General features: G+C 37.5%; 1 protein-coding gene across 9 annotated transcripts in view; it reads left to right on the plus strand.

Annotated features, from left to right (window-relative positions):
* The window catches only part of ANKS1B (ankyrin repeat and sterile alpha motif domain containing 1B), a 408,171-nt gene that overhangs the window by 132,843 nt on the left and 259,234 nt on the right, over window positions 1-16,094 (plus strand). For all 9 annotated transcript variants that reach the window (XM_071423209.1, XM_071423211.1, XM_071423210.1 and 6 more), the window contains one exon: window positions 7,146-7,282. In XM_071423209.1, the coding sequence (XP_071279310.1) occupies window positions 7,146-7,282 (137 nt within the window). The remainder of the gene's footprint in view (window positions 1-7,145; window positions 7,283-16,094) is intronic.

Here is a 16,094-nt window from a genome sequence, read left to right on the forward strand (position 1 = left end):
ACGGTTGTCCTTATCTGTAGCTTGTAGATTTATTCCATATTGAATAGTCATGTAGGAGAGAAGATTTGCTGTGAGGATTTAGTCAAGTAAAACAATTTTAAAGCTGAATCCTATGCTATGGGAAATTACTTAGTCCTGTTTGAGGCTACTCTGTACCGTGAATGTTTTTGTTATCTCCCTGACAAAATAGGAGATTTTTTTTTCTGGATTTCTGTATGAACTGCTTAATTTACTATAGGCTATTGCTGTTACTCTTTGCAATGGGTCCCCCACTTACAGAGGACAACACATTTTTATCACACATGCTGTTCAAGAAGTCTTACATATGGCATCTGTAGATAAAATCAGTGTGGTTCCTGCTATTTTGTGACCTGCTCTGCTCAGTTTTGGGTTATGTTAATTCTTTCCTATTTGATGGCTTGGGCTCCTGCCTTTTAAATCTTCTCTTGCTGGAATTCAGCAGCCAAGAGTGATCCACAGAGAATGAACTGAGCCCAAGTCCTGTCCTCATACAAACACACCTACTTTTACTGAAGTCTGTGGGTTTCGATTTAGAGTAATGGGTTGATTCTCCTTGCTCTGCCTTAGAAAGGGTTGTTAATGAGCCGTCTACAAAATTCAGGGCATCACTGGGTCAGAATTCTCTTTACCATGCAGAGTCAGATTTAGATGACTCCTCATGTGGGCCTGTGTCTCCCTCTTGCTTGTGGATCAAGCTCAAAGATTCCCTGAAACGGAATCAGGGAAGTTTCTTGGTCTTCTCAGCATGAGAGTATCAGCATATTCCTGATAAAGCATCCATATCTTTGATTATCATAGGAATCAGAAATTGCTGGTTTATCTATCACTCCAGTGGAATTATAAGTGGTAATTCTTTTTTTATTCCAGCTGTGAAGATTTTAGAAGGAGTAGATGACCATTCCCCATTATCAGAGAGCATTAAAATCTGTTCCTAATGGTACCCCACATGATTGGACCTGCATTAATGTGTTAATATCTTAACCAGACAATTAAATTAGCCATTTTGGTGGCTCTGTTCTCTACAAGGAGATATATGTAAGTTCAGTCACTGCAAACTGATCCTCTAGAATAAGTACTATTTCCATAGTATCTTCTTTTTACTCTTCCAAGATTTCTATTGGGATTATGACTGCTTTCTGTCCAGGGCAGATCATTAGCATTGCCATGTTCTTTTTAAAGCTTTTTGCCTTCATGTAACACATTTGATGTTAAGAGGACATGTAACATATACAGACAAAGGCACTCCAACTTTTTTTCCAAAGACAGATCCAAACCCATAGAAATTGCCAGAATAGATAAAAGTTTTATAATAGTCTAGCAAATTGAGTCTGCTATAATTGATCAAATTTAGGTCTGTCTTGTTACCACACTAAAGCTCATTTTGAGTCCAGATGGCACTGAGCTATCTGGACCTATATGTACATATTTGCATTATCTCTGATGATGGGGTGTCCAAAACAGATGGAGGATTTTGACCCACATTCAAGTCGTTTGAAACAGTGCATTAAAAATTCTACACTAAGCAGAGCTTGAGGAAGCTATTGATCATAATAGTGTGCCTTTGGATTTGTTGTCCATTTATGTGTGCAAGTGTATCTCTATATATTTATGTGTATGAACATTCATGCACATTCATTTTCCACCCTTGTCTTTTTTCTCTCCCAGTTTTGCAGTGAACAAACCTGTCCAGGCCCTGTGTTTGTAGTATAAATTTCTACAGGTCATAATGATTAGGCTTTGTGTAGTATTTTTCTTCATGCCTAGTATTGTCTTTTCGGATGTTTTAGAATTTAGTATATGTATTTAAACACAGCATTAGGTGTGTAGTGTATAATCTAGTTCTAGGCTATTACTAGTCCATACCTCTAAAGTGAAATACACTTTTCTTCCATTTTTATAGCAAATTGTAAATCTGAGAATATAGTGTTTAAGTGACTCCACATATAGTTGGAATATGGAAATAAAATAGGTGGAGTATAAATTTGCATTTTGCCTCAGGGCACTGGATGTGAATATGAAATAAATCATCATTTGCAGTTACTATTAATTTCTTCAGTCACAGGCCAGCTTTGGAGCACATAAACCAGATTCCTTCTGGATGTGATGCTCCCTTTTAGGTGGGCACCAAAAGCACAGGGTCCTTCTGGACACTGGAAGTTGTGAGGAGTGTGTATGATGGGGGTGTTTGGTAGAATAAATAAGTAGCTAGATAGTGCTAAAAGTTCAAACCCACATATAATCTAAATGGAGTGTCATGCAGATCAACTACTTTTGATCTGCTGATCCATTGCCATCACACTAAGAAATAACTGATATAATAGCTAATACAGACATAACTGTAAATTTTGATAAGGATGCTAGCATGTTTCTGCAATGAAAGTAGAAAACTAGATTAACTGTGTGTTCCATTTTAGAGATTTATTTCTGAGGTGAAATCTAATTATAACTGTATTTCTGGAACATGGGCTGTGTCTGGTTTTTGATATTTTGCTTGCTGGGATGCAGTAAGTGTTCTGGTTGGTGTACTTAGTCTTGCCTGATAGTTAATATTGTGGCATTGTATACATATAGTGCCTTTTCTTTGAGTGCATTATGAGAAAAAAAAAATCCCTTAGAAAAGTTTCAGTGAGTGATTTATGGCTTGTCCTCACAGCACATAGATAGTGGGATGAAAATGTCAATGAAGCACTTGTTGAACTCTGGTGTTATGGTCTCTTATTATCCATGAGGGCCTTTTTCTCTGTGCAGTGCTCCATGAGAAAAAAAGACATGTGAAACCAATGACTGATGTCACACAGCACAGGAAAAGGCAAAATTCCCTGATATGGCTTTTTTTTTACCATCTCAGTTAAACAGTTGACATTTTTGTTTTTGTCTGACATTTTAGAAGACAGCCCTAGAAAAACGTCTTCATTTGCTCTTACGATATACTAAAAGACCACATTAATGCATTTTCCTTGTTCTATTCTATTTCCTTTGCCCTGAAATAAAGAAAATGGAGAATGTCAAGTCCTCAGTAAGCATTTAAGCATTTTCAAAAATCAGAATAAGATCAAATTACATAGACCTTGTGACAACTTCTCATGTGTGATGGAGGAAGGAAGGAGTATTGTTAGAGCATGCTGCAGTTCATTAGTTTTTAGCTGCTAGATGATCCCTGGAGCCTGCTGTTATGTGACTTACACAGAAACATCTAGATTTTTGCAATGTGAGCCAGGAACTGGAAGAGAATGACTTCCCTGTTGCCCCCATCTGTAGCACCTATCAGAAATTCAGCATGAGAGCTAATCTCTCCTAGGTAAATTTGGTAGTTTCTTAAGTTTCCAAGCTCTATTTCACAGTTTTTCTGAAACTTGCCGTGTTGCCATCATAGTTACCTGAAGAAGGAAAAAATTGCCTTAGTTTTGTCACCAGGAAAATTTTAAAATGATTGTTATATCATTTAATTCCAAAGAAAATAAATGCAAATATATTCTTAATGAAACTATAAGTACTGTATACATAAACAGGTCCTACAAATTGGTTGCAGGAACTAATTTGATGGTGTTGTTCTCTCTCTGATGGAGCAGACCCAGGTAGTAAATCATTATTGGTTGCCTAATGGGAACATCCTACTGTGAAAATAAACAGCTGTCCACAATAAAGAAATTGTTTACAAGAAATCATTACATGTCAGACACTTAGCCCCTTGAGAAAGAAGGAAAGGTGTGAAATACTGAACAGTTGGATGTTTTTTCTGGGCTGTTTATTTTTAAAAAAAGAATTTATAGCTTCTTTTTGAAAAGCTTTGTTTTAGGCTGTATAAACATGATTTTTTTTTTTTTTTATTTCTACCTAATTTTGCTTGGAAAGAAAATCTGTAACTAATCTTCTCTGAGGTTGCTGCATATTGTGTATATTGCTGAATTGTTTATGGTTGTATTCACACATTGTGGCCTAAGAATTTTTTCTCAGCTGTGTCTTGTGGGGCATGTAACAGCCCTGTTCCCTCTCCTGTATGCCTTCCAGTAAATTTTCTTTCCAAGAATATTGGAATACTGTCACTCACAGTCGATTCAATGCCACTCATGTGGCACATATGAAGGGGGAAAACCTGGCCTTCAGTGAGCTACTTCTGAACAGGGTCAACAAGAAGTCTTTCCTATGGAAAGACCAAAAACTTGCTCATGTATCTTGACTCCTTGTTACCCTCTTCTGCATATTTGAAGTGTGGTTAAACTGAGCTGAGGTGACGATCAACAAGGCTTTGAAACAGAATAAACTGGTGGGCAGACAGCTGCATTTGTTACCATTGACACCAATCTGTGTTTCCTAGGACGTGTCCTTTGAGTGATCCATCCTTGAGATATCTAGATAATATCTGCATCTGCAAGACTGCCTGATTTCCCTTGCAAAGCTTTAATGTGCTAAGTAGCTCAAGGGCAGTTGTGCTAAGCACAGGCTCACAGGGAAATAGGGACAGAAAGGCAGGGACTGCTGCAGTATGGAGGAGTTTGTGTTCTTTACAGCTTTAGCTTTTTGTCAGAGACAATCATCCTGTTTGTTTCTCGCACCAGTGAGTAAATAAGTGCACTAAGTGCACTAAGCTGGATTCATGTGGAGCATTTCTCACTCAAGAATTCATTTTTTACCTTCCTGTATATGGTGCCTGTGTTCTCACATTTCTTGACAATAGTGTAGTCCCCTGTTTGGCGGCTCCCCAAACAGAGGGCAGGGGTCTCTTAGAGCAACTCTGATTCCTCAGTAAGGGAGGTTCATTGATGATATTCTGTCAATCCACAGAGTGAAAGGAGATGCTGTTTCATAGTCTGGGGCAAAAGACATGAAGACTTTCAGCTCACTTAAGGTGTTACTCTAGCCTTTGTCTCACTGTGAGATTTTCAGAGTATATCTGGCTTTTGTCCTCACTATGAAATTTTCAGAGTATGGCAATGCTTTAGAGATTTCTCTTCTTGCCAAATCCCTACTTTGATGAGCTGGGCTTTCATATCACACAATACTCATTTACATGGTGCATGTGAACAACATTATAAAGTTAGACACCAGGTCAGGCAGGAAAGAATATGAGACTTAAGGCTTTCTGAAATGCTATCAAAATTCTTCCATGTCAGTTATATTATTGTGAGAATTCATTTTCAGTTCTTTTCTAAGGCTGTGTTAAAACTGTTTTGATACATTGTATCAACACACATTTATTACTTTATTAAATAAATTACTTCTGATCCAAGCTTTCTGTACACATTTATGATGATTTAGGAAGAACTTATCTGTGTGGTAAGACTGCATACCTTTTGGATTGGCAATTTCAATGAGATACTTTTAAAAAGGTTGGACTTCTCTGTTTCTGTAGCAGAGAGTGTTCACACTGTCAGGTAACACCTGAGGTTATCTACAGGATGTCTCCATTTAGGTGTCTGTCAATCTGCCATCTCAATTTTTGTTTATGCTTTCATTAAGTGTTGTATCAGTATTGCTGAAATCTAAAACATTCCAGCTTAACATTTGTTTTAGAAGACTTAAATTGTCAGACTGTATTTGATTAGAAACTTTGATTAGAAACCTCATCCAGTTACGAAGTGTTTCTGCAGGAAGAATCCTGCAGATTTCCTAGAACCACTCATGCTGTGAAAGTATCTGTAAGTCAGAACAGCCATCAAGTTTACTTTCCTGAAGCTATTCTCCTTTATCCTATATTATCTCTGTTAATGCAACTGGATATTTCCTTCTTTTTCTGTTACCCTTCCAAGAATTCTTTCAGGTTAGTAAGACTGAGAGAGCAGCTTCTGTCATGGCTTTCAGAGAGGCATTTATGACTTGTGCAGAGGGAGGAGCTCATGGATATATCTGTAGACGTTGGTCAGGCAAAAATTCTCCAGCTACAGAGGCCTGCTTTTGTTTATTGATATTTGGGTGTTTCTGGAGTGAATTTGTCCACAGAGTGGAAGCACGTATTGGAGAACCACCACAATCACAAAAAAACCCCACAACTTGCTTTCTTCTGTGAACCCTGCAGGCTGTCAGTTGAAGCCCACAGACATGAGACTTGACATCATTGTCTTGATGCAGTGCTTCAGGTGTAACAGCACATTTAGGAGCATGGAGCACATCTTTGTAACTCACAAAGAAAGGTGCTCAGTAAATTCACAGACAATGTAATAACCACCATAACCAGGCACAGGCAATGGCACTTTCCCCAGAATCTGAATTAAAGCATTTCTTTACTGATACAATTCTAGTGGCCTGAAGTAATGTGGAGTTTTTGGCCTTCTGCTAAGTCATTCCAGTGATTGAGTGCACAGCTGAGAAGTATTTCATAGTCCTCTCTACCCTCTGATATGATTTGCACTAACTTTACATTGATAAAACAGCATTAAGAACATTTAGAGAAGGTAAGAATGATATTTTAAGTCCTTTTAATGGTTCTTCCCAGTGCTATAAAATGGTAAATCAAAATATGTCTAAACAGAAGTTTCCCATGCAGTTTTCCATACACATGCAGGTGTGCAGGTATTTTTAAGCCAGCTGTAGGTTATATAGCTGAGGTACTGCTGGAAGGGAAGTTATTGCAGTGCAGAACTCTATGGAAGATGCAAATTTTACCTGACAAACTGAGCATATTTACCTGACAAACTGAGCTGGTCAGTTATGCTGATCACAATGTTAGGCAAAGTTGTCAATGATGGGTATTAGCATGTTCTTAGTTAGTAAGTGTTTGTGTAACACAAAGATATATGTAGAGCTTGGTCATATGTGTTAGGATTTTCCAGGATGAACTAGAAGTTGCGTTATAAACCTTCTTTTCAAGTCACCTCTGTTATAGTGATAATATTTGAATTCACTGTCAGTAATTCAAGGTAATGAAAGTAAAATATTCATGCTTGATTTCCACCTCATTTTGTTTAGGTACTGAGAGAATTCTGTATCCTGTCTTAACATAGAATGAATGTATGGGCTGAAAAAATAAGTGTAGATATCAATATATTCCTTGACAAATATATTCAAATGCTATCAGATTTTATAAGTTTAAATAGTGTTCTGAGTAACCTTCTGCTTTCAAAGTTCTTTTTTACTTTAAAATACACAAAGTATTTGTAATTTCACATAGATGTTATTTTTATTCACAGATAATGCACCTCAGGTAGCAATTACCGCACCAGGATCTGGTAACCATAGAAACAGCTCCACAGGCCCAACACCTGACTGCTCTCCTCCATCACCAGACACTGCACTTAAAAACATAGTGAAAGTCATACGTCCTCAGGTAGGTGCTCACCATAAGCATCCTCTTACTCGTTGTGTTTCTCTTTTCAATAGCAGGCTGTGATGCACGTATTCTAAGAGGATGTTATGGCTTTATGCATTTGAGTAGGTAAAAGACATAAACAGGACACAAAGTACTTTGTCGTCTTAAAAATCATCTTAGTAGCAGAAGAACATAAAATATTTTATAAATGAGCCCAAATGTACAGAGAGGTATTAGTACATATTTCTTATAGTGCTAAGAATGAATCAACTCTTATGTAGTATTTTGGTTTTTTGCATACTCTTATTTCAAGGTTATGTTTTGATTTTATCAGTATCATTTCCATATTAATTTTCCAGGTTTACTTTCTTCTCTCTGCATCTCCATTTGCATGAAGTTATAATGTTTCGTACCTTTTTTCTTTTACTTTCCCATGCAATATTGCTTATGAACTTCCATATTTATAATACTGTTTGGGAAACAAGATGCATAATGTGTGGGAAACTTGAGTGCTCCATTTAATTCTTTAAGGAGTGCATCTCTTTAAAACCAAAGCTTTAAAGTAAATACATGTTAGATCTTGAATCAGTAATATAGAGTTAATCAGCATAGAGGAGTTTATTTTAAAATTGTGGGATCATGGGATGAGTCAGAACAAACCTTGGGATGATCTATTTCCTTGTTTAAAAAGCCATGACATTAGGTGTGCCAAAGCTAGCTCGGACAACTGCATGCTGAATTGACTAATTGTGAAACTTTTTTAATGTGAACCAAAAGAACTTCATCTCCTACTAATTTTGGGTTCAAGTGCAGCCATCTGTTCTTTATTGCTAAGCTGGTCTCTGCAGCTGAGCCACTCTGGATGGAGGCTTTGTACCATCAGTATGTCACTGGCACTTGTTTTACTTGAGGAGCAAGCTGATGGACACATGATATTTTCCTAGGACTAGTATAGGCCAGGTTCTTTTGGTACCACACAAGAGACTGTGTCACAGTGTTGGAGGTGATTTTTCCTTTCAGTTCTCATTGGAGTGCACAGTTGAGAAGGTCTTGCAGAATTAAAGGCAATTACTAGGTGCACTTGCCATTGCTCTCTAGGAGCCCCTGGCTTCCTGTGGCTGACACTGTCACCTTGCAATAATTCGATTGACAGGCTGGTGCAGACCCTCCTCTTCTGACACCACCACAGTTCAGGTTCCACATGCTGGTTTAAATCTAGATTGTAGAGAGTCTAAAATTACAGTTTCTTGTATTTTTTATTTTTATAGTTGTTTCTCATTTTGCTTGTTTCTGTAGTGTCTCTGTCCCTCCCACCCTACATCAGTCTATAGTACTGAAATGCCTCCTTCCCTCCAAGCTGTTTTTTATAGTAGGCGGCAAACAAACAGAAAGGTAATGAAATATTGTTGAAACAAGCTGTTGTGTGATAGCTTATTGAAAATAGCATTTAAAAAGCTGTTTCCATCATGATATTGCCAACAGATGGACCCAGAACACTTCATGGTGATGCTCTCCTGCTAGTTAACTCTGAATGGATTCAGCAGATTCGGGGGAGCTATTTTCAAACTTAAATTATTCCATTTACTGACTCACAGTGTTCTCATCGTTCTGCAGAACAAAAGCTAGCGCTGTGATATATATGGTCAGAACTTTACCACATTTCCTAAAATGTCTCTCACGTGGTCCTACACATGGCATGCTCCCTGTACAGAAAACAGCAGCAGACAGGCATAATGTATGTTTTAAGTCTCTGTGCTAATACACAACAAGTTGGATATGCTGTAGCATTCAGATCCCCTTATGCTTCTCCTTTTTTTCATGTGTTTTATGCACATCCCCCAGTATTCTTTATTTTCTTTGTTTTTGCTTTTTATCTAATCACCTTCCCCTAAGACCTCAACTGAAGAATTTAGACAAAGAAGCTGTAGATATTTGCAATGTGCTGTTTGCTAACCATTAGTGTTCAGTCTGCCTGCATATTTAATTCCTTTCTTCCATTCAATTACATGGCAAGCTCTTTGAAGGGTAGCACAATGGGATTCTATTCCTGACTGACCTCTCACCATTAATGTAAAACTAATGAATACTGTTACACAATGTATGCAAAATAATTAATTTTCTGTTTGCTGCCAGGGCCTCTTTGCATTTTTCTAGCAAAATAAATTGATTTCTAAGAGATCTAAACCAAGGATCATATAGATTTCCAAAACAGCTTCTTTCCCTTTTTTGTGTCTTGTGCATCCAGCGCAGGAAAGTGCCAGTAAAGGCAGAATGGGAAACGCTTCAGCAGCCATGTTTGCATGAGACAGGCTTTAGCAGCTTGGATGGAACTGCCTGGGAAGTCTGGTCTTTCAACACATAGAGTTGTTTTTATTTGTAGCCTTACTTATCTTTCCCCTAGGGTTGTACATATACTGGTTTACCAGCAGTGAGGAGAAACACTGTTTCTATGCAACCAGGACAAGAGGACACAGTCTTAAGGTGCATTAGGGAAAGTTTAGGCTAGACATAAGGGGGGATTTTTTCACAGAAAGGGTGATTACACACTGGAATGGATTACACCTGGTGGAATGATCATCCCTGGAGGTATTTGAGTATTAAGTTCAGTGCCACAATGCCACCCACCTCTACTACCTTCAGTCCTGGGGCTGGCATACTTAACAGTATCACAGGGATCTGTGTACTCTTCTATCTGTGCACCTTAGCTATAGCTTGTACTTGTGGTCTAGTATTTTGCAAATAAATTTCTTCTTTTCAAATTTTCCCATGGTCAGTCTCTGAAAAAAAAGTTTTGTAAAAAGTTGCATATATGCAGAAAAGAAGTAAACAGAATTTAGCTCAGGTCTGGAAATTGCTTAATCTTTTTTTTTTCTGATTGTCCAGATGAGACTTACTAAGATTTTAACTCTTGAATTGCTAGTTAATGGAGACTCTGAGAAAGTAATACACATTGAAATTAAGGACATATTCTGCTGTGTATATTCACAGCACATGGGATCCAAAATAAGATGGGGTAGGAGAACAAGTAGATAAGTCTCCTTCAAGTTTTAACTTAGTTACTTTAGTAAATAGACTAAAATATTACTCACCTTATCGGACTGTAATTTTACAAAGTGACAGTAAAATGGAGCTTGTTCTATCACAGTTCCTGTAGTTCTCAGTCTAAGTGAAGCCTGAAAAAAACTGAACTACTTGTGATGCTTCATATATTTTTTGTATTAGCTACTCAATTTAATGAACTTCTCCTTATTTATTTTTTCAGCTCCATTGGAAAAAATAAACTATATCCATAGAGGGAGAAAGTGCACCTTTTTCGCTATAAGAGTGTTTCTTTTGCCAGTGTTATTTACTTCTGGGTCTTGGGCTAATTCTCATAAAACTGAATTCTGACTTCTCACCTTTAAATTTAGTTATTAAATGTAGTCCAGCATTTGCATGTTGTCTTCTTGTCTTTTTAAGATATGTTTCAAATGGCTTACTGTAGGTACAGCTTTTGATGTCAAAATGTGGATTATTTAAAAGTTACTTTGATTTTATCTATCGTGAATTAGTATTTCCCCTATTTTATGTGAATAACCCAATTTCCTAAAAGTGTTGTTTCAATGCTGTTAAGAGAGTTTCTGGTAGGAGGACAAAGGAACAAAGAATTTCAGTGTTTCTGACATGATGAAATTTCATAATGTTGTTCTTTCTTGTTTTATTGCTAAGATCTGCAATAATCTATTCATCATAATATCTTTTTTTTTCTTATCAATATAGATGTGCTGTCTTTACAGGAATCAAATTTTTCTTTCCCATTTATTGTTTTGTAACCTCGGTAAGCAAAGTTGCAATTCAATCTATGGCTCCTCATTCATTTGGCTAAGACATCTATGAATATAGTAGCACCTAATAGTTTAAACATTAGTAGGCAAAAGAAATTGTCTCCTTTTTCTGTAAGTTCTAGTGGAATCTTGCAGGACATGTGTAGCCTTTGATTGACCTATCCCACTTGTTTGGGCTACCAGGTGTATGGCAGTTTTTGCACGCACAGTGTGCCCGTCAAACCTGTGTTTATGTGGTTCATCAAGGCATAGGGAAAGATCAGGACCAGGACATTCCACTCCCTGTGTCAGCCTGGACATGAATCGACAGACCATCTGTTGGAGATGTGTGCTCCAGAGCCTCCCAAGCTGAATTAAAAAGTGATTATAATTTACATTCAACGAAATTATTTATCATTCTTTTTGCTGGTAGGGGCAGGAATTACTCTGAACACAAACAAACAAACAAAAATCATCTGAGTGGAAACTCTGGAAAATCACAGTTCCAGAAAATAAATTTTCAGAACTAATGGTTCCATAAACAGAATTTTTCAAGGGGATTAGTGTGACTGTTTCCCCATGTTGAAACAATGAAACTCTTTCTGCCTGGTTCCTCCCCTATACCAGCACCATGCTGTGGTTTCCTTGTTTACAAATGAAATGCACGCATTGTCACAGTGTGCTTGAGTTGGCACGAACCTGTCACTGCCAGCTTGGTGAAATCCCTGCTGGAGGTTGTTGCACCAGTACACAGCACCATGAGAACTCCATGTTGCATCTACTGAACTTGTTTTGCAACACATGCACAGAAAATTTATTCTGTTCCATTTTGCCACAAAAAAGAGGGCTGGAGAACAATGTTATGCAATAAATCCTCTCCACTCTCTGAATGAGATTACAGGACAGCAGGGGTGGAAGGGACTTCTTTGTCCCATGAGCTGCTTTCTGTGCTTAGCTCCACTTACAACATGCTCAGCCAGGTTGATTTTCCTCAACCAGGAAAATAAATCACTGTGAAGAAAGACTGTGCAGGCACATGGTGCTTCCTATTCAGGTGCACACTTCTTCTGCTGCTGTGTTTTGGTGCTGGACTTTGTGCCCTGTCTGTGCTTAGCACAAGAGGCAGATAAGACTTAAAAAAAAACAACTTTACTGAGAGTTATGATTTTGTGGGGGATCATATCCAAGGTAAAAGCTACTCCTGTGTACATGCTTTTATGAACTTCTGGGAAGGGCTGAGCATTCTCCAAACCCTTTGAAATAAAAATATATTCTACAGTCCACACATGGGTAGATTTAGTGCTCATGCTTTTTGTGCCTGGTATGGAGATTTTCCCTGGAAAATATTGTTTCCAATGTTGTGTGTATCTCTTAGGGCTGCAAGCACATTAAGGTGGTTGTCAGCAGTCAGTGACCTTGATTCTATGTAAATATATTTCAGATTATTCTCTCTGTGACAGGGAATGTCTGTACAAATCTACTGCACACAGTTTGATGTCTTCTCATTCTAATGATGTTGAATAAAAAATAAACCTCCTAAATAGCCCTTGAAAAAAAAGGAACAAAGCAGAGAAAGAGGTATACTGTCAATGCCATTAAGATGTGGCTAGCAATTAATCTATGCATGACTGAAAATAGGACAGATATTATGAAATTATTTTATTCTGGAATACTGAGTAATAAACACAAAAAAAGTTATGGTTGAAATTATCTTTAAGGATTGATTCCTACACACCCCTTTCCCCCAGCGCACATCCCCCCACACTCACCTGTTTTATCACAGCATTCATGGGCAGAAGATGTGTTACAGCTCCAAAGGAGAATATTTGGAAAAAAAAAATTCCTTGGAGCATAATGGATACTCTGTGACTACTTAATAACAACATTAAACAAAATATTATTAAAGAGACGCACTGTAAGAGATCTCCTTTGACAAGTAACTATAAAACATTAATCTATTTATATATTTTAATTAGGTCTAATAAGAAAACATAAACACATCTACCCAGTATATGGAACTAATGAAAACAGCAAACAGTGTGTGTTAGTGCATTTAATTACAGTTCAACAGGATAATAAAACACAAGTATAAATTAAAGCAGAATAAAACTCTGTTGTGAGGAGTGTTAAGTTTTAGAATGTCACTTGTACATGCATAGGTCTTTCTTGGTTGAAATTGGTTTCTTACCTGGAGAAATTTTCTAGTTTGCGATTCCTGATTCAATATAAACACAAATCATGCTGAAATATAGAACATTTTTCCTATATGTAACAGACAGGTTATCTACTGTTCTTAAAGGTAGTTCAGATACTGAAAGGAACATCTCTGCTAGTAAAATGAGCTTTAGCTCTGCAGTGTTGTCATCTACACTGTTGAATTATGGACACAGTCCCGGGTATAATTTTGGTACTGTACAATTTTCTTTCTCCAAACATATCCACTGTCAGGCCTGATTTGTGATTTGAATAGAGCAAGCACCATTCCTGGTAGATAATTTGCCTTGAAGACCCTTCTCTGACACCTAATGAAGTTTAATTGTAGGGGTGTGAGCAAATCCATGCCAGTAGCCCTGCCCTAGTACACATGATACTTGGCAACAGAACACACTCAGAATATGGAAGATTAAAGCCTTATCTATTGTGCCTTCATGGGTTTCTTACATTATATTCTTAGCATTTTCATTTGTTTCTGTTAGTATTGGGGGGGTTTTGAGCACCTTAGTTACGCAGTAACCCTTTATCATCATCTGATAATGCACATTTTCACACATGCATGTTGTCTGTAGCATGCAGCTTAGAAAAAACAGCCATCACTTTGACTCTTCAAAATTTATGATATAGAAATATCAGAATACAAATAGTTTTCATAATCTGCAGGTGAAAAGAGGGATGGTACTAGCAACTGGAAGCTGAGCTTTTTTGAATAAAATGGTCTTACATCCATTTTCCAACTGTTTCAGTGAAAATAACACTATTTTAATCTGTGAAAGATAGATCCTCATTTTTCTATCTGAGGAAGGAATCATTCCTCTTATTTATCAAATTTATCTCTTGCTATTGGATCTCATTTCAAGCAATGTTTTCCCAGGATAGGTATAATTGTGTATCTCCAAAATCTGGTCACATCTATCAAGGAGGGAAGCTGCTCCAACGGTGTTGCAGTTTTTGGCATTCAGGATTGCAGCTCCTCAGAACCCACAGCTGCAATATGGTTGCAAATAAAATAAAAGTAGAAGGCAAGGAAAATAGAAACCGAGGGAGATCAACTTTTTCTTTTATTTATTTCCTGTGTGGTTTGTCATCTGAGATAAGACCACAGGTAGAAGGGGCAGCAACCCTCTGACCTTTAATTACTGACTCCAGTGGGAGGCTTTCAAGGCAGAGGTAGGAAAACATGCAGAGGAGAGCAGAAAGCATCGTGTCTGTATGGCCCCCAGAGTCATACAGCACAGCTTCCTGACCACAGGCTACACAAAAGAACTGAGTCTGTGTCATTCCTGAGCATGGCACTGACAGGGGAGTGATCCAAGTATTCTGAGGAACCATGAGATTACGCTAAAGTAATATGCACTTCCTGGTCATGCAGGATGCAAGCAGTGTCTTTCTCTAAATTAATAATCAATCAAACAGAAATGGCTAGGACTTTGACGCTATGATGTCATTAAAATCAATTTAGTTTCAGAATGCATTATGCTTTTAGTATTGTAAAGAATCTACAGTAAAAAACAGTGAAAGCATTTTTCTTTAATTTTTTTTTTTTAAGTCTCATGGTCCTGCAGGCTTCCTGTTGTGGCTGCTTGGGATATATTAGGTGCCAGCCTCTGTGTATTTTCTGCTTTCTGCTCTTAAACTTAATTAAAATGTTGACAAGTAATATCAAGACTGTCAAGATGGGTGCTGAAACTGCCTATATTTAATTTTTAATTGTTGCTGTAATATAAGATAAAGTTCTGTGAAATGAAAAAAGAGAAAATTATATTACTATGTTAAAAAGAAAATGTGTCTTCAGCTTGTTCAACATGGTATTTTGAACCTTGACAGAATAATTGATTCAGTAGTCTAGTAATAATTCAGTGTAGTCTTGCACTTCTAGGTGACATAGATAAATCAAACGCAGACGCATTGTAATCTCCAGTTTTTGCAATTTCAAGGCTACTTGATCACCTTAGCTCAGATCCTATAAATCAAATAATTCTTGACAGCAACATTGACTGATGAGAATGTATCAGAACTGGTGATTTCTGCAAATCAAACTGGGGACAGGAGAAAACAAGGAAGCCTGTCCTGTCCCAGACTGTATTTTACTGGGAAAATTTTGAATGTTTTGGGCTTCTATGTAAGTGTACATGAGCAAAAGGGGCAAAGATAGAAACAGAGATGGTATGCTGGAATGTTGAGGCAAAAGGCAGAAACCAAAAAAGTCATGTGAAAGTTGCATTTGAAAGGGAAGAGAGAGGTTAAAACTGAATGCATTCAAGGATAATGAGAGGGATATAGGGACCCTAAAGGCATTGTGAGATGGGACCATGAGGGAGTCTTTTTGAGAGACCTTGATGACAAAACCACAGAGAAAACAGAAAATCAAATTTTAGAGCACCAAATAGAACTGGAACAAACTGGATACTCTGCAGGTCTTTTTAGAGTAATATAAGTAGATTTGGAAGGAATGTAACAATAGATAGGAGAAAACAAAAGAAGGGAGGTGCCCAGAGAAATTGTGGATGCCCAGTCCCTGGAAGTGTTCGAGGTTAGATTGGATGGGGCTCTGAGCAACCTGGTCTAGTTGAAGATGTCCCAGCTTATTGCAGAAGGTTTGGATCTAATGACCTTCAAAGGTTCTTTTCAACTCAAAGCATTCTATGAAAAGGAAAATGAGTGTGTAGAATGAGATTTTGGAAGGAAGCTGAAGAAAGGAAAATTTCTGAAGAAGTGAGTTGATCAGAGAATTGAAAGAATTGAATCATCTGGGCAGGTATCAAAATGAGGGATTTAAGTGGCCACATAAGTGCACTCACATGGTGTTAAAT

This window comes from Agelaius tricolor, unplaced genomic scaffold, assembly GCF_023055355.1.
Source record: "Agelaius tricolor isolate 1412-34295 unplaced genomic scaffold, bAgeTri1.0.p SCAF_3, whole genome shotgun sequence".
Taxonomy (NCBI): Eukaryota; Metazoa; Chordata; class Aves; order Passeriformes; family Icteridae; genus Agelaius; species Agelaius tricolor.